A 19,531-nucleotide genomic window follows, 5' to 3' on the forward strand; every position below is an offset into this window, starting at 1 on the left:
TGTAATGTACTATTTTGAAGAGTATTCACGTGTACCTGGTCCACAGTAACGGTGGGGATCCTTCTAACCGGTGGTAGATGGTACTGGTACACATCATCCAGTACCCTGTCATCCAAGGAGATCAAGTTTTCAAGCTCAGTCTCTTAGATACACCATTGCAGAAAGGGCCATGCTTCAATAGGCTCTAGAAGAAATGTTTTTGAATTCGGTACCTGGTCCAAAGCAATGGTGGGATCCTTCTAACCGGTGGTAGATGGTACTGGTACACATCATCTAGTACCCTGTCATCCAAAGAGATTAGATCTTCAAGTTCAGTTTCTGACAGACCGCTGCGGGCTGCTGTGATGTAGGCAAGAGCATGGAAGACTAGGAGACGCCCGTGCTGTAAAAAAATAGATGTTCCAGTATCCAGTAGGCTCTAAGACTCAAATAATGGACGTAGCTCGGAAAGTTGCTAAGTTGAAATGGGAATGGGCTGGCCCTGTAGCTGAATGCCATTTCTGTGCATTTCTTTTTTTTTTTTTGCCAATAAAATTTTTTTAATCGTTTTAGGGAATTTTAGGTCAATTGTACTCAGAATCACGAGTACTTTCAATCTCACTGGGAGACAAAGTGTCCCAGAATTTCCATACGTTTTGGTTACTTTCCTCTTTTGTTACCCCATACAACATCTACGGAAAATGGTAACAAAATAAGAAAAAAATCGTATGGGACAGTTTATTTAACTACTAGGATTGAAAAAGCTAGTAATTCTGAGTAGAAATAGCATTTTTTTTTTCAAAAATATCACACTTCATAAAAGTGGCAAAAAAAAGAAATGCTCTTCTGCGAAAACTGCTGAAATGTAGTATGGCTCTGTCCAGAATACGCAAAAGCGATAGAGATAGATAGCTACGAAAGAGATATTATCGTGAGCATTTCGTGAACGTTTGTCCATTCGGCTGCGCACACTGGTCATGTCTGTCGAATGCCTTGTGCGCCAAGGTAACCACGAAGTGGGAACGCCACGAGTCAAACCGGGGATCCGGCAGACCACGTCAGTAGTGTAATATTGGTGCACCTGGATCAAAGAAGATCCAGGTGCCACCAATATTACACATTAGAATACTAATTTGAATCGATCGATCATTCAAATACTCATTTTGCATCCATTCAAGATGTCACGTATTCAAGTAGTGAGGTATTATAATGCTAGTAGGTACATCTAGCTACCACCAATATTACACATTATAATAGGTACTAATTCGAATCGATCGATCATTAAAAAATTTTTCGTTCACTTAAGAAGTCTCATATTCAAGAAGTGAGGTAGCAGAATACTTGTAGATTGTAGGTAAATGTAACTGCAATAAATATTACACGTTCGAATACTTTTCAAAGCAATCCAAGAAATTATCATTCAAATATTAATTTCGTCTCCATTCAAGAAGTCATGTATTCAATGGAACTAGCGAGATAGGAGAATGCTTGTACTAGGTACATCTAGTTGACTCGTTTTACCTACCTATTCAAATATGTGCTAATTTTACATCAATTAAGGAAGTCATGTATTTAAGAGGGGGATATTTAGAATATTAGTAGGTAATTAACACGTATAACTATAATCGAGTTTTTGTATACATTGAGGTATGTAATCTGAAATCTCTAAATAGAAATGTCTACCCGATATGAGTAATGATTTTGATTTCGTACTGATGAGTTAGGTACTGTTCTCTTAATAAGATATTATTTTATAGTTTTATGTACCTACTCTAGGTAATTAACATTGAGGTAAAAGTTGGATATAGTTAAATGAAATTACGTGTACTTTTATAATGTTTATTAACTTAAGAACTATGTTCATATTACACAATCACATTAAATTGTACCCTTATTCGATGGTGTACCCATGTGGCGTATCTGAGGACAAACCTTCGTCTATCTTGTCAATTACTCTACGCGTTAATTCGTAAACTTGGTCTAATAACGTATTTTTCACTACATATTGGGCACACAGCTCGGCATTACATTTACATATATGTTCAAAGTTCTCATTCAATTTGTTACTGTCGTAAATTTCTATTTTGATGACTTTTGTACCTCCATTCCGATGTGGTTTTTTGATAAACGAGTAAACGGGTGTTGCCTTCCTCTTGACCCCCAAGGACAGACGTCTCACCCCTGACTCCCGTTCACTCTGACTTTGAGTTTGGGATGATGCCAAAGGAACGAAGTTGAATAGGTGTTCTGATGTATCCTGTAATTAATAATTAAGTTATTAGTTTAATGTTAACTACGAGTATTAACTTTTAATTAAATGAAAACTTGAAATAAGTTACATTAATAATAAAATATTTTATTGCACACAAAAAAAAAAACATAAGTTACAGAGAAATCCGATGAAATTAACGAAGTAGGTGACTACAGGTGGACTTAGCGCTAAGCAGACACATACATTAAAAATTGTATTTACTTAATTATTATTTTATATCAATTACGTATGAGTAATGTAACCATTATAATTTGAAATTATTTTATAATAATAATACAAACACTCACTCTAAAAAAAATACTTACCGACATATTTTCCGTAGAACTAATCGCGTTGAATATATAAGAGTAAATAATATTTTCACTTATTTTCGGGGGTTTATATCTGAAATTATTGTGTTATTAGAGTTCAAAATCAAACGTTTAAAAAAAATGACATCACATTGTATTGAGATACGATTGGATTTACGATGTTAGCAATAATGCACTAAAGCAAATAAAATATACTAGCTCCGATCGCGACATTGTCTGTTTTTCTAAGATTAAAACCATAAAATGAATTTAATGAATAAAAAAAATATATGGTAAGTACCTTCACGTATTTGTTTTATATTATACACGGTGATCTGATTTTGCTGCGTTGTGAGATTTGCAATCGATGATTGTTTCCACCGACTAAGTGCTGAGTTGCGTTTTTCAATCACGTTGACAAATTTCATATAGGTATTGCGTTAGCTCCACGTGAATTTTCACTACTTAAGCTCCTCAGATCGATCCTCTTGATTCATTCCGCTACACAGGAAGCAAGGAAAACCCACTGTTCTCTCTACTGAAGCTACAAGGACATCATCATCATACAATGTAAGTGTGAATAAATGTATATTGTAATGTTGCTTATATAATTTTGACGACTTATCTGACCTACTGGTTAGTGACTAGCTACTAAGCCAGGGGCTTCTGGGTCGAATCTCAGTAAGGGTTTGTGTGATGAACACATATATTTGTTCCCGAGTCATGGTTGTTTTCTATGTGTTATTATGCGAGTACTCGCAACGCAAACTTACTGTAGGACTTAGTAAGAATATCCTATATTATTTATTTATTTATATTCGCAAAGTAACAAACTCGTAAAAATAATTAATCATTATTCAAATAAAACAACGTTAGAGTAATGGAGAATTATAATTATAAATGAATTATTTTAATAGCACATTATTTATTTTATTTCCAGGTCAAAACCCTCGTCCCACGCTGAAGATTTATATCTCTCATCCTCCACGGAGGAAGATTCGTCGGCACCGCCGCCGCCACCGCCGAAGGTTGACGTGATCGACAAAAAGAAAAAATCCAAGCCGCCGACATCGACGAGCTCGAGCAAGAGGTAGGTGTATACATAAATATTAGATAGTTGTGTGTTCTCAAAACCATAAAATAGCCTTTACGTAGTATTCTAACGCAGATTATAAATTAATAATATTTTAATAGTAACTTATTTTTATTTCCAGGTCAAAACGTTCGTCCCATACCGATTCGTATCTCTCATCCTCCACTGAGGAAGATTTGCCAGCACCGCCACCGCTACCACCGAAGGCTGACGCGGTCGAAAAAAGAAAAATCCAAGCCATCGACATCGTCAGCAAGCTCGAGCAAGAGGGTCAGAATAGCTCCTGTGAAGCCGCGGCACGGCACTGCAGCGGAACTATTCGGTGCCGATAGCGATGACGAGGGATTAGAAGCGAACCAACCTGCAGGGGAGGGTAAATTATTATCGTACATTTCACGACGACTTGCGAACGGTTTTGCTCGTCAGACAAATCCTGATAAAGGGCACCCACTTTGTTGAGGTCAAAGTGTATAAATGCGATGATATTGAAAAGGTGACACCAGTAAATCGATGGCGTCATGCTGTAGTAAATATTAAAAACCGAACCGATGATAATACTGAAGCTTGGAGACACTTGGCTAATTTTATTCACGCAACGCGAAAGGAATACCGAACATGTGCGCCGTCATTTGTTAGCAATTATTATTGATCAATTTAAGCCATCGTATATATCTCTTATTACCACACTTATTAGTGCATCTGTAATAAAATACGAGGATTATAAATAAATGACTAATAAATAACGAGCTGATATTTGTGGTATTCCTTTTACGTTCTGTGAATAATTTTAACTAAATGTTCAAACGTGTTAGAGTGAATTTATTTCTTTTTCGTACATAGAATTATTCCTTTTTGTAAAATATGGGACCAATTGCATAGATTGAACTATGCGTGGATCCAACTATCCTGAACACAACGTAAAAGTAATAGCACAGATGTGAGCCCTCATTTATTTGTTGACATCTATTAATAATGTTTTTTACCCATATTCATTTTGAATTACATTACCTATGTTATGAAATGGAATATAAGTATTATATAATACATACTTTAATTAATTATAAATGTATATCTATTGTAGTACTAATTTGGAATAAAATGATATCTATAAAGTGTGTTATTTTGTTTACAGTGGGATCACGTAACCGTCCGTTATCCAGAACTATTTTAATGAAATGTGACAAATGTCAAATTAAATTGCCTAAGAATGAATACAATGCCCATTTGAGAACTAATTTACATAAATCGAATTGCATATTGAAAACTGATTTGAATAATATTGAAATTATAGCAACAGCCTTTAAAAACAGAATAGTCACCTATCGTCTGAATGCAACACAAAATGAATACGTAACTCCTGAGACGTTTTTGTGTGATATCAAAAGTAACATTATGAAAGTTGTAGAAATGTCATTACGGGAACATAAAAGTATCAAAATAAACTATGAGCTTTTCGTTTACTTTACATTACCTCATTCAGGCAAACAACAGTTAAAGTCATTCAATACAAAATATGATGTTATTTATGAAAACACAAATATCAATGAACTGTTTGAAAATACGATTGAACATTTAAAAAATAAAGTTATAGAATTTGAGCACCGTGAATCAGGCTGGTCTTTTGTCGCAATAAGTCATTTAGAAGTTAACGTAAACAAGTATTGTCCGATGCGAGGAGGTACTTACATACCTTTACCCCCAAGTGTCAAAAATACTAAAAGCTGCATTAATATTCAAAACAACGATAATTGTTGCTTTTTATGGAGTATACTGGCTGGTCTATATCCTGCAAAGAATAATGTGTGTCGAACTAAATCATACCCGCACTATTCAGATGTTTTAAATATCGATGGAATGTCATTCCCATTATCAGTCAGCGATATACAGTTATTTGAAAAAAATAACCCTGATATAAGCATTTGTATATATGGATTGGATAATAAGTATGCAGTAACAGGTCCTCTATATAGATCCAAATCAAAGAAAAATAATCATTTTAATCTATTATATATTGAAGTCGTTGGTAAAGGACATTACTGTTTAATTAAAGACCTGGTACGATTAGTTAGAAGACAAGTAACTTTACATAGAGGCCACATGCATTTCTGTGACTCATGTTTGCAATTTTTTAAAAGCGATAATAAATTTAAAACACACCATTGTTCCGAAATTGTAACAGTTTTACCTAATGAAAATACTGTCATTCAATTTAAGAACTTCGAACGTAAACAAAAAATCAATTTTATTATATACGCTGATTTTGAAAGTATGTTAATTAATTGTAATTCAGACAGTAGTAAAAATACGCAAAACCTAAAAAAGCATGTCCCGACATGTTTCGGTTATTACATATCTGCTCGCACGATGCAAGTTTGAATAAATATGTTTCTTACAGAGGTGAAGATTGTGTAAAAGTTTTTGTTGAATGGTTAATAAACGATATTCATGAAATTCACAACATACTAATTAAAAATAATCCTATGAATCCATTAACATATAAAGAAAAGTGTAATTATGAGAATGCTACACACTGTCATATTTGTAAGCAGTTTTTATTTGGTGACAAAGTCCGTGATCACGATCACATTACATCAGAGTACAGAGGTGCAGCTCATTCACTTTGCAATTTGAAATACAGAATCTGTTCCTTTATACCAGTTGTCTTACATAATTTGACGGGGTATGATAGTCATTTATTTATAGAAGAACTTGCAAAGTACCCCGGGTCTATCAAAATAATGCCACAGTCCAAGGAAAAATATTCAAGCATAACAAAAACTATATATTCTACTAACAAATCGAGCGCCAAACCAATTGAAATAAAGTTTATCGATTCTTTTCAATTTCTTAGTTCCAGTTTATTTGAGTTAACCAAAAGTTTGAATAAAGAGGATTTTGTTAACTTGTCTAAAGAATTTACTGATACCCACCACTTTCAGTTATTAACACGTAAAGGTGTTTATCCCTATGATTACATTGATTCCTGGTTGAAATATGAAGACAATAAACTACCGACAAAAGAAATGTTTTATAATACTCTAAAATCTAAACACATCTCAGATATTGATTATAATCATGCCGAAACTGTGTGGTCAGCTTTTAATATAATGACTTTAGGGGAATATACTGATTTATACTTAAAATGTGACGTCTTGTTGTTAAGCGATGTGTTTGAACATTTTAGAAATACAAGTTTGAAGCATTATAATCTAGACCCAGCCTATTATGTATCTGCACCTAATTTAAGTTGGGATGCTATGCTTTTGTTTACAGACGTAAAATTACAGTTAATACACGACTTAGAAGTATATCAGATGATAGAAAGAGGGATACGTGGTGGATTAGCCCAGTGTTCTCTTCGGAATTCAAAAGCAAACAATAAATACACCCCTGATTTTGATACTTCTAGACCCACCTCATATTTGATGTATCTGGATTGTAACAATCTCTATGGTTATGCTATGAGACAAAAATTACCTGTATCAGACTTTGAGTTTTTAACTTTAGATCGGGTTAGAAATTTTGACATACTGACTATACCAGAAAACGGTGAACATGGATACATTTTAGAAGTTGACATGAGTTATCCTGATCATTTACACGATCTGCATGCCGATTTGCCTTTTGCACCTGAAAGGTTTGTTCCCCCAGGTGGGAAGTCAGAAAAGTTAATTGCAAATTTATATGACAAATACAACTATATCATTCATTTCGTACATTTGAAGGAATGTTTAAAGAACGGGTTAGTGTTACAGAAAATACATCGCATTCTACGTTTTAGACAGTCTAACTTCTTACAAAAATATATTGATCTAAATACTCGATTACGACAAGAAGCTTCTACTTCATTTGAAAAAGACTTTTTAAACTATTAAATAATGCTATATTTGGAAAAACAATTGAAAATAAGCGAAAACATTTACATGTTCAATTAGCAATAAAATGGAAAGACAATGACAATAAAACAAACAAACACTTAGGTGCAGAAAAAATATTATTAAAACCTAATGTAAAGAATGTATCCATATTTAATGAAAACTTTGTGGCTGTTCAATTAAGTCCTGAAAAAATTTGTTTAGACCGCCCGATTTATATTGGATTTACAGTTTTAGAATTGGCAAAAACACATTTATATCAATTTCATTATAATTTCATTAAAAAAACGTACAAAGAAAACGTGAAACTCTGTTATACTGATACTGATAGCCTTCTTTATAACATTATTACTGATGACTTTTACAATGATCTAAATAAAAACATATCAAAATATGATACTAGTAATTATGACCACAATAACCCTTATGGTATACCTAAACTAAATGCTAAAGTACCTGGTTTATTTAAAGATGAATTTGGTGGTACGGTAATTACTGAATTTATTGGATTAAGAGCAAAACTGTACTGTTTAAAAAATGTAAAGAAGACAATAACGAAAGCAAAAGGTGTCACAAAACCTATAACGAATAAATTAAGAATTAAACATTTTGACAAAGTTTTGCAAACAAAAAAAGTGTATACCCATAATATGAATATGATTCGATCAATCAAACATGTTTTATATTCACAGCAAGTTGATAAAGTAGTTTTAAACTGCAACGATGATAAAAGGCAGATATTGCCTGACAATATACAAACATTACCATGGGGGCACTGTAAGACTATATTTTAAATTATATAATAATGTGATACTAAAATTTGTTTTTGTTTGTTTTTTTTTGTACCTATCTGTAATAATCTCCAGAAATTTAATAAATTTATTTACTCTGTTAATCAATTGTTTTATTTATGTTAAGACATATCCTATAAAAAGCGTTGAGATATCATATTTTTTTCATAATAACAATGAAATTCATTAAGCATACCCAAACTCTGGAAGTAAATAATATAATCGTTGAAAATGACGTGCATAAAAATACAAGACATAGTACATTATTACCTAATACAATCCGCTGTATAATATGTGGACCTTCAAACTGTGGTAAAACTAATGTAATATTAAATTTATTATTACATGAAAATGGTCTAAAGTTTAAAAATATCTATTTGTATTCAAAGACCGCTTTTCAGCCAAAATATCGCTACCTCCAACTAATTATGGAGAAAATTCCAGATGCTAACTTTTTAATATTTAATGACAATAAAGACGTTATCCATCCAAATGATGCTATGACCAATTCAATCATGATTTTCGATGATGTTGTATGTGAAAATCAAGTGAACATTAGGAATTACTTTGCTATGGGAAGACATCGACAAATTGATTGTTTTTATTTATCGCAAACTTACTCCAAAATTCCGAAGCAACTGTTAAGAGACAATGTGAATCTCTTAATTGTTTTTAAACAAGATGATACTAACTTAAAACATATATACAATGAACATGTAAACACCGATATGGATTGGATAAAATTTAAAGAACTTTGTTCAATTATATGGGATGATTGTTTTAGCTTTTTATTAATTAATAAAGATTGTACACTAGATAAAGGACGATATAGACAGGGGTTTGATACATTTATTTACTTTTAAATTTCCCATTATTTAATGTTTTAAATGTTGACGAAGGCTCACTTGAAACTGAGTGCTCGTATTAAAAGGTTGGTGTCAAGACTGCTGAAATGGATACACATTTAAAAGATCAACTTATCAAAGCAGTAGATAACATAAAAAACAAAATAAAGAAGATAAATAATGAAGAACATGAAAATAATATTAATTTAAAAAAAGTTTTTAAACCTATTACTGAACCATTAGAAAACCTCGTTATGCAAAGTTCTTTTGTTAAACCAGCTATTAACATGACTACAAGTACAGATACGAGTGACAAATCTCAGAATTTAAATGATTCTATAGGATACAAAAATTTCAAAGAGATAATTGCTCCTGATCAGCATTCAGAATATTATGAATACTCTAATGTTAGTAATAAAACTTCTCAAGAACAAAATAATGATACACTTCTATCTCTAAAAAAAGAAGACATGATTGATTTATATGAGGACATCAATATACCATTCGGGATTCGTAGCACGAATAAAAAGTTGATGATGGGTAATTCTGATGTATACTTGTCTTTGGTAAATAAGACTTCCGATACTGAAAAACAATATGTTATTACTATAGACAACAAAAAATTTGAATTAACCGCAGGGTTGAAAGAACTATTGATGCGAAACAAACCCAATCTCAGTCTTGTTACTGAAAAAGATAAAACTGAATACAAAGAAATGTTAACCCGTACAAACGCACATAAACGAGATTTTGATCCAAACGGAAAATTAAAAGGAGACAAAGGTATAAAATATTGCAGTATTATCAAACCTCTCTTTTCACAATTACTTGACACTAACATTAAAACAGGTGGTAACTTACCTGCATTAAAACATTATAAAAGTAACACAGATTATATTTATTGGGATGATCCAAATGAATTAATTGAAAGGCTTAAACTTTTGATTGCATCCAAAGACGCTGGAAACACCAACCATGATAATGAAATTATATCAATTATTGAAGAATTAAAGGAAGCCGGTATTGTAAAGCAATAAAATAAATTGAAATATTATGTTAATGCTCAGTGAATAAATAAACGTGTCTTAGACATGACAAATAACAATGATATTTATAATTGTAAAGCAGAATTTAATAAAGTATTAAGTATAAAGGAGGAAAATATATTATCTAATACAATAAATACAGAAATAATAAACAAAATCGATGCCTGTATGAAAAAGGTGATGAATATAGATAAAAACATTTCGGTTTTAATGAATCGAGTAACAAAAGTTGAAAAGAATATTTCTAACAAAGAATTTGAATATAATATTAATAAACATTATGAGCAAAGCGGACGTCGTAAATGAAATTCATAAAAATGCAAGGGTGAATTTTCCTCGAAGAAGCGTCATTTTAAGAGATATTGATGACCTCTGGCAAGCAGATTTAATAGATATGCAGACTTTTTCAAAACTGAATGCTGGTTATAAGTACATATTAGTGATTATTGACTGTTTCTCAAAATACGCTTGGGCATTTCCACTCAAACGTAAGACTAAAGAAACCGTATCCAAAATGTTTGAAACATTATTATCAAGAGGACGTAAACCAATCAATTTACAAACAGACAGGGGTAATGAATTTTATAATAGTAATTTCAGAAAAGTTGTTCAAAAATATAATATTAATCATTACTCTACATTTTCCACCAAAAAGGCATCAATAGTTGAAAGACTTATAAGAACTCTTAAAGCTAAGCTGTATAAGGAGTTTAGTCTGAAGGGTAATTATAAATGGGTCGATGGAACTCTTGACCAGAAAGTTTCAGAATATAATCATACTTTTCATAGGACGGTGGGAAGAGCGCCGATCACGATCAATCGTAGTAATAAAGGAGTTGTATTACAAAGATACATTAAGAATTTACTAACAAAGAAAAACCCGGTTTGCAAAAGGTTTCGTATTGGAGATTTTGTAAGAGTTAGCAAGTATAAAGGATGTTTCGAGAAACGATTTACCCCTAATTGGTCAACAGAAATATTTAAGATAACTAATGTTCGAAATACTAACCCCACTACATATTATCTAGAAGACGCCAAGCGTAGGCCTATTTTAGGAGCATTCTATGCGCAAGAAATTCAGAAAACTTTGCATCCTCAAGTTTATCTTGTTGAAAGAGTGTTAAAACGTAAAGGAAATAAAGTATATGTTAAGTGGCTCGGCCTTCCACCGAGTGAAAATAGTTGGATTGATAAGACAAATCGTTTGTAATCGGGTTTAAATTTACTTTCACTGTTTTGTACACTCATTTGTATTTCAAACTCTACACTATAGAGACCAGTACAGACATATCCAACATTTAAATCTATTTCATAAAAAATGAAACGCACGAGAAATAATTCTGAAAACGAAAATAAGAAGAAACTTAGCAATCAGAAATTTGGAGCTGGCTTAAAGAAAACTTTTAATAATCTTGTTTCACACACTAAAAGACATATCAGTAATCTAAAGCCAAAATGTAAGAACATGCTAATGGAATTAGCGTATGCTGCTGCTCAAGAATTAGCATCGGACTTGCCTATACAATTACCCAGAGTGATACCAGTACCTAAAACTGGCGGATTTCTACCATTGATTCCAATTTTAGCAGGATTATCGGCTACAGGAAGTTTAGCAGGAGGTGTTGCGGGAATAAGAAAAGCTATTAACCATTATAAATCAGCAAAACGACAACTAGCTAAATTAAAGAGACATAATATGAAAATGGAGGGTAAATGTATTGGAAAAGGAGTGCATCTTAAACCCTACAAGGGTGGACTAGGAATTTATGTTACAAATAAAAAAAACTAGATGGCAGGCTACCCAATAGAGCATTGAGTAATATCGATATAATAAAACATTCGAAAAGTATTCCTTACTTTCGTGGTGTATTCATGAGAGATGAATTACCACCAAAACCATTACCGATGGAATGTGGTGTGATTAATTTAGATTCATCTGAAAATAACGGTACTCACTGGGTAGCCTATGGAAAAAATAAAAATTATATTGAATATTTTGATAGTTACGGAAATTTAAAACCTCCAAAGGAATTCATAAAATATATGGAAGCTAATATACGCTATAATTACGATAATATACAAAAAAATCATTTATTTAACTGTGGGCATTTATGTTTAAAATTTCTGAATTCATTCTGGCAGAAATATTATTAAATAAGTAAACTTATGTGTTTAATAAGACCAAAAACATAATACAACAATATTATAATAAACGATATCTTCTACCGTATCACATTCAACCTCGAACAGTGTCTAGAATCGGGTGTTAAGCATACGTTTACATAATTTTACCTTACAAAATCAAGTGATACATTATGTATGTTTTCAATAAAAGCGGAATTACAAGAATACCATCGAATATTCAACTCCCAGTCTTCAAAGGAGCAAGTCGATTAAATTCTAGCAAGAGAATTACTAAGAGCAATAAGTTATTTCTTCGTTCTCTTGGGTTTAAAATAAAATAAAATACTTATAATAAGATGTTGCATATCACAGATATTCCACAACAAGATAATTCAATTGAAAGCTATACCATCCATTCATACAATCCCTACAATCATAGCTTTAAGGAAAATGACGAAATCAGGATACCTATAAATCAACAAGATGTGTATGTATTACCATCTGCAAGCTCCATTTACATTGAAGGGTATGCAAGTGTATGGCGAGTAGATGCTGGTGGGAAAAAAATAACAAAAGATGTAAATTTTACAAATAACCCCATATTATTTTTGTTCAAAGATATAAGTTACGAACTAAATGGGATTGAAATTGACCGGAATAAAAATTGCGGGATTACTACAACGATGAAATCTCTTATTTCAATGAATGAAGGAGAAAGTAAGAACGCTGCATTGTGGGGTTGGGATCTAAGCGGGAGTATTCTAAAGCAAGGTCATTTCTCCATTATAATACCTCTGAATAAAGTGCTTGGCTTCGCGGAAGATTATAATAAGATTTTAGTCAACTGTAGGCATGAACTTGTACTAAACAGAAGTAATTCAGTTTTAAATAGTGTTGTACTTGAAGAAAATGATCAAGTTCAAATTGATATCCATAAAATCCAATGGCGGGTACCACATGTTAGAGTTTCTGACCGTAATAGATTGCCACTACTAAAGTGCTTAGAGAAAGATCGATCTATACAACTAGCATTCCGGAATTGGGATTTGTATGAATATCCACTTTTACCTAAAACAACAAAACATGCATGGTCAGTAAAAACCGCTTCCCAGTTAGAAAAGCCTAGATATGTTATATTAGCATTACAGACTGATAGAAAACTAAACAAACTAAAAAATTCTACTATATTTGATCACTGCAATATAACTAACGTCAAATTATTTTTAAATTCACAGTACTTTCCATACGATCCTCTTAATTTAAAATTTAGCGAAGACAAATTTAGTATATTATACGAAATGTATGCTAACTTTCGTCAGTCGTATTATGGGGTCGGTGTCGATCCTCTGCTTAATCTGAACACATTAAAAAAAACTCCTTTATTTGTAATAGACTGCTCAAGGCAGAACGATTCATTAAAAACTGGCCCAGTTGACGTTCGAATAGAAATCGAGTCCTCAGAAGACATACCTGATAAAACGACAGCCTATTGTTTAATTATAAACGATCGGCTTGTCGAGTATAAACCTTTGAGTAATATAGTAAGGAAATTATCATGAATGTGATTTTGGATGTTCAAGGATTTAAAAATGAAAATAATCAATTTATACCAAAAGAAGTGGCGATTATTTCTCAAAAAAGTTTTCTTGTGTTTCTGATCAGCCCTCCCCATCCGTTCTATACCTTAACAAAGAAAGAACGTTCACAAGTCTCTTGGGTGGAAAAATACAAAGGAATATTATGGAATGAAGGCTATGTATCATATTTTAATTATAAGAATTTGATTGTTGATTACTGTAAAGATAAACACATTTATACAAAAGGTTATGAAAAAGTGCAGTGGGTGAAAGAAATAACAGACAGTGATAATGTTTATAATTTAGAACATTTTGACTGCCCAAATTTAAAGACTTTATGCGAAAAATATTCAAATAAATGTGATATTCAAAATTGTATATATCATGCTAATGTCTGCGCTTTTAAAAATGTATCATGCCTGAATAAGTGGTGTATAGAAAATAATGTTTTTTTTACAAAATAAAATATAATCATGAATACCTGTGTTATTATTTTAAAATTATGATGATCTATAAAACAAAATAATATAGGTAATAAGTAATTTTAGTACCATCATAAATATCAAACCTAAAGTCACTCGAACCAATTTGCAAATAAATAATCAATTAAAAATGGACAACAATGTGGAAGACATCGATGAAGTTCTTATTTATCAATGTCATATACCGACATGGACACCATATATTATACTGGTTTTCGAGTATTGGCATGAGTAATCAGAAAAGATAAAGGGTTCGTATAGACTTGGTTACAAATTTGAATGTTTGAGTGTTACTTTTAGAATTGAATCTGATAAATCAGAACTTACTAACATCCTGCTACCTCGCTACTTGAAAAGGTGACTTCTTGAATGGACACAAAATGAGTAATTATTTGAATGATCGATCGATTAAAATTAGTATTCTAATGTGTAATATTGGTGGCACCTGGATCTTCTTTGATCCAGGTGCACCAATATTACACTACTCACGTCAGCGATGGCGGGATAACCTGGACTCATTTTTGAGTGGTCGGCCAGACGCTTACAGACTGAGTTCATATTTTTTTTTTAATTTTAATAGGCTTTAAATTTAAATTTATAGATTGTATCATTCACCCAGATGTATTTTACAGTGTTCTTGGTATCTAATATACAGGGTGAAATAAAAAGGACCGACAAAATTTTGCGTAGTGACTTTTGAGGTCGTAATGAACAACCTTTTATTATGAGACTTTTATGCGCAAATGGAATGAAATGCACATTAAAATTTGATAATAATTATTATTTAGTTTAATTAAAATTGAGTGACTTATTGTAGTAGTGTTTTGAAATGTAATGTTTTACCTAATACCTAATGTAATTTATGATCAGTTTTTATTATTCATACATACATACATACATACAATCACGCCTGTATCCCATAAAGGGGTAGGCAGAGCACATGAAACTACTAAAGCTTCAGGGCCACTCTTGGCAAATAAGGGGTTAAAAGAAAACGAAACTGTGGCATCACATGCATGTGTTTATTATTCATTTTTAATTTATTTGTTATTATTTAATTTTAAATTAATTTGATATGTTCCTATTGTTCCTACACTAACATTAGTCTTTAAGAAAAAAAATGTTACTAATACAAATATGGGTACAATACCTGAAATAAATGATTCAATTCAATTCAATTATGAGACTGAAATCGCAAAAAGAAATTTGGCTGTTTCATATAATTATATCTGGGCGACCGAGCTTCGCTCGGTTCTGTTTCGTATCCTTGACATGTGTCGCCATCTAGTTCAAAAATGAATAGTACCTACATCGAGCGAAAGAATTCTCAGCCTTAACATCACAACTACTCCACACGAGATGGCGCGCATTTCGCCACAAAAACTCAAATAGTGTATTTTTCTATTCGTTTTAGCCTTGACCTGTGTCGCCATCTAGTGTTTGCATTAAATAGTACTTACATAGACCGAAAGAATTCTGTCTTAACAGTACAACTACTGCACACGAGATGGTGCGCGAAGAAAAACGCATGAAAACTCGAAAATTCGCGTTTTCCGGGACCTAAGGATAAGTTAGACCGATTTTTCACCCCCAAAAACCCCCACATAACAAATTTCAGCGAAATCGTTAGAGCGGTTTCCGAGATCGTCAGTGTAAATAAATATATAAATAAGTAAATAAATATACAAGAATTGCTCGTTTAAAAGTATAAGATACATTTCGACTGTCATGATGCCGCTCATTTCTATGAAACAGCCAATTTTTTTTGGGCGATTTCAACATTGGTTCCATATTAAAAGTTGTTCAATTTTGAACGGTCCTTTTTATTTCACCGTGTACATGCAGGAAGAGTGACAAAAACGTGTATACGGGCATTTTCAGAATTTGGGTCTCCCCAATTAGTAAAAGTTGTTAACAAAAATTAACTCGCTGTCAGTTTTGTGACGGCAATTAAGCATAAAATCTGTATAAAAATTTACTTTTTTCACATTCTGAATGTAGATTAAAGTTTATGTAAGTAATTAACACAAAAATAATATTTTTATAGAAATTTCATGCTTAATTATCGTCACAAAACTGACAGTGAGTTAATTTTTGTTAACAACTTTCGCTAATTGGGGGGTCAGAAATTCTGAAAATGCCCATAGGTACACTTTATTGCTTACACACTCTAAGTTTGTGGATACATATTTTAGCCACTTTGTCCGCATCTATATTAACACGTTGACTGCTTTATCTCTCGTTATTAAAATTGCCTGATAGGCAATTATTCAGTTTTATTCACAAGTGTGATTTAATTGATTTTGCTGTCTTTTTCACGGTGGCTTCGGAACTAATATCGTAATTTACAATAGATTATTGAATTTTTCGATCAATTTGGACAGAAGTGAGAGATGAATTGGCAGATCTTTCACACAAACTTTGAAATTACAACTATGAAGTTGTTTTTGGTGTTGCTGCCTTTTGGTGTATATGCGGATTTCGTCGCTATTGGAAATGATGCTAGGACGGTAAGAATTTAAATATAATAACCTCTAAAACTGGAGTTGTAGAAGTGGGCGTCAAGACCGCTAAGCTAAAGTAGCACTGGGCTGGACATGTCTGCCGCATGCACGAGGAAGGTGGGCCAAGATTACTACAGGCTGGGACCCGCGAAACACAATAGCCGATGTAGACCGGCCGGTTCTGGCAGACTAAAAATGAGATGGCGGGATGACCAGCAGGGTTAGCACATGATTGCCGCGAGATAGACTACCCGTCCTTATAATATTGTCTTCGGTTACCGCGATAGTTACTCATGAACTAAAACTAAGGAAACGGATTAAATCGGGTATAATGAATTTACAATTCACCCCGACGTTTCGAACACTTTACAGCGTTCGTGGTCAACGAGTGACTGAGGAAAAATTACAATGTGCAAAAGCTACCCACATACAAGAAATATTAACGAATAATGACCATAAATAATATAAATAATTAATGAATCTACGGTTGTACTCACGTTATTATATCGAGATTGCTGCGACATGTTTCGGGCCAATTCAGAGGCCCCTCTTCAGGCATGTAGGCGGTTAGTTCACGGAGTTTAGCCGTCGCGTGAACTCCTATATGCCTGAAGAGGGGCCTCCGAATTGTCCCGAAACATGTCGCAGCAATAGCGATATAATAACGTGAGTACAACCGTAGATTCATTTATTATTTGAATATGTCTCACGAAAGTTTAACGTGTATAAATAATATAGATTCAAAAAATTTACTATTACTATCTGAAAAAACAATTAATCAATTAATCTACACAAAATTGACAAAACACAAACTGCAAATGTCCAACACCATACAACACAAATGCCTCACAGTCTTCGTAGCGATTTAATCCGTTTCCATAGTTTTATTTGGTTTTATTTTACCCGTCCTTATGTCATTATTACAATTAAAAGAAGACGTGTGGTCTATCTCGCGGCGGCATACTCTCGAGGCAATCATGTGCTAGGCCTTCTGGCCGCATTCTCCCCAAAATGGTGGGAACTGGGAAAACGCTGACCACAGAGTCAAATGCAAAAAGCGAGGGCCTTTGCTCAGCAGGGGGACACTAAAAAAGGCTAATAAAAAATATATAGATTATTTATTTTATTAATTTAGTCGCCTCGCGGTAAGTACGTGCGAATTTCGTTCCGGAGGTCGCGAGTTCGAACCCCGGCTTCACACCAATGAGTTTTTCGGAATTTATGTGCGAAATTTCATTTGATATTTACCAGGCGCTTTTCGGTGAAGGAAAACATCGTGAGGAAACCGGACTAATTCCAATAAGGTCTAGTTTACCCTTCAGGTTGGAAGGTCAGATGGCAGTCGCTTTCGTAAAAACTAGTGCCTACGCCAAATCTTGGGATTGGTTGTCAAAGCGGATCCCAGGCTCCATGAGCCGTGGCTAATGCCGGGATAACGCAAGGAGAATGATGATGATGAATCGCCTCATTTAAAAAAATCACATTTTAGAGTAACCTGAATTTCGCTTAACGAGCTGTGTAAGAGACTGCCTTGTAACCGAAGAGCTGGCAGCTTTCTCATGCAGCGAGGAAAACTTTTTTTCACTATTATCGAATAATCTTATGGTATATTTAGTTACTTAAAATTAAATAATTATTTATAAAATACTTAACTTAGTACCTACAATATATCGATATACATTACATTAATAAATAAATAAATTCTATACTCGTATATATTTAAAACCCTCTCTACGTCAGAGTTTGAATTTATAGCCACTCGTTTCGAATTTCTTATTTACCGCACTTGTATCGTAATGTACTATTTTATGTTTATTTCCAGGCACTTAGACAAAGTTACGATGAAGAACCCGAAAGAGTGCCACCTGAAGTTTTGAACAGTATAAAAAAGGTATGTATGAAATAAAATCTAATAAGTACCTATTTTTTTTGTTGTTATTTTATAATATAACAAGCAATAAAAAAATTACATAACATAATTGTAATTTTAATATTGATGTTGTCTGGTCATACACCATTTAGATTTTTTTGGGATTAACATACATAAAGGCGCTTAGTTTTTTTTCTTAGAATTACGTATTAAAATACGCATAGATTTCTTCAAAATATTTAAAGGTCTATAATTTAAAAAAATGTTAACTTACCTGTAACTATTTATTATTTTCTCACTCGATTTCTTTTTATTACGTATATTTTAATGAATATATTTTTTACAGCTTACCAAAGTAGAAAACGTAGACAAAGGAGCTGCAAAGGTACATTTATCTTCATAATTTCGGACAACATTCGTTTTAATAGTTTTTTTTAATTCTACTAAAAAACTATTTCACGCCATGACTTGCCACCGCGGTATAGCGCAGGCAACTATAAGCTTGATGAGCACCTCGCCTCTTGGCCAATGTTTATTAAGTATTTTTTTATGTTGGTTTTCTTTTATTGTTATTATTTCATAAAAAAATTTAATCAAATAATAAAATGTATATGTATTAGGTATTCGTAGCTCCAAAATTTTACGGCAATTATAAATAAATATGATCCGGACTGATTTTTATAATATTTTTTGTTTTAGATTGCCTTGGACATTATTAAACACGACGAAAAAACAAAAGAGGTAAATAGAAAGATATAAAATAATTATATACCTAAATAAATA

General features: G+C 32.6%; 2 protein-coding genes across 4 annotated transcripts in view; both read right to left on the reverse strand.

The window, feature by feature from the left end:
• Positions 1–19,531, reverse strand: part of LOC125237302 (NACHT and WD repeat domain-containing protein 2-like) — an 84,682-nt gene that overhangs the window by 19,610 nt on the left and 45,541 nt on the right. The window contains exon 13 of the mRNA XM_048144292.1: positions 213–382. Coding sequence (XP_048000249.1) covers positions 213–382 — 170 coding nt within the window. The remainder of the gene's footprint in view (positions 1–212; positions 383–19,531) is intronic.
• LOC125237396 lies at positions 1,805–14,850 on the reverse strand. Of its 3 annotated transcripts, XM_048144432.1 has the most exons (3): positions 2,843–2,894; positions 2,557–2,635; positions 1,805–2,236 (listed from the first exon to the last, which is right to left on the reverse strand). In XM_048144432.1, exons 2-3 carry the CDS (start codon positions 2,560–2,562, stop codon positions 1,871–1,873), a joined length of 372 nt encoding a protein of 123 aa, XP_048000389.1. In that variant the 5' UTR covers positions 2,563–2,635; positions 2,843–2,894; the 3' UTR covers positions 1,805–1,870. The 3 variants fall into 3 exon arrangements, with proteins under 3 accessions (XP_048000389.1, XP_048000390.1, XP_048000388.1); XM_048144433.1 differs by lacking the exons at positions 2,557–2,635; positions 2,843–2,894 and adding an exon at positions 14,702–14,850; XM_048144431.1 differs by having other exon boundaries at positions 2,557–2,888.

The sequence above is a fragment of the Leguminivora glycinivorella genome, chromosome 21 (assembly GCF_023078275.1).
Source record: "Leguminivora glycinivorella isolate SPB_JAAS2020 chromosome 21, LegGlyc_1.1, whole genome shotgun sequence".
NCBI lineage: Eukaryota > Metazoa > Arthropoda > Insecta > Lepidoptera > Tortricidae > Leguminivora > Leguminivora glycinivorella.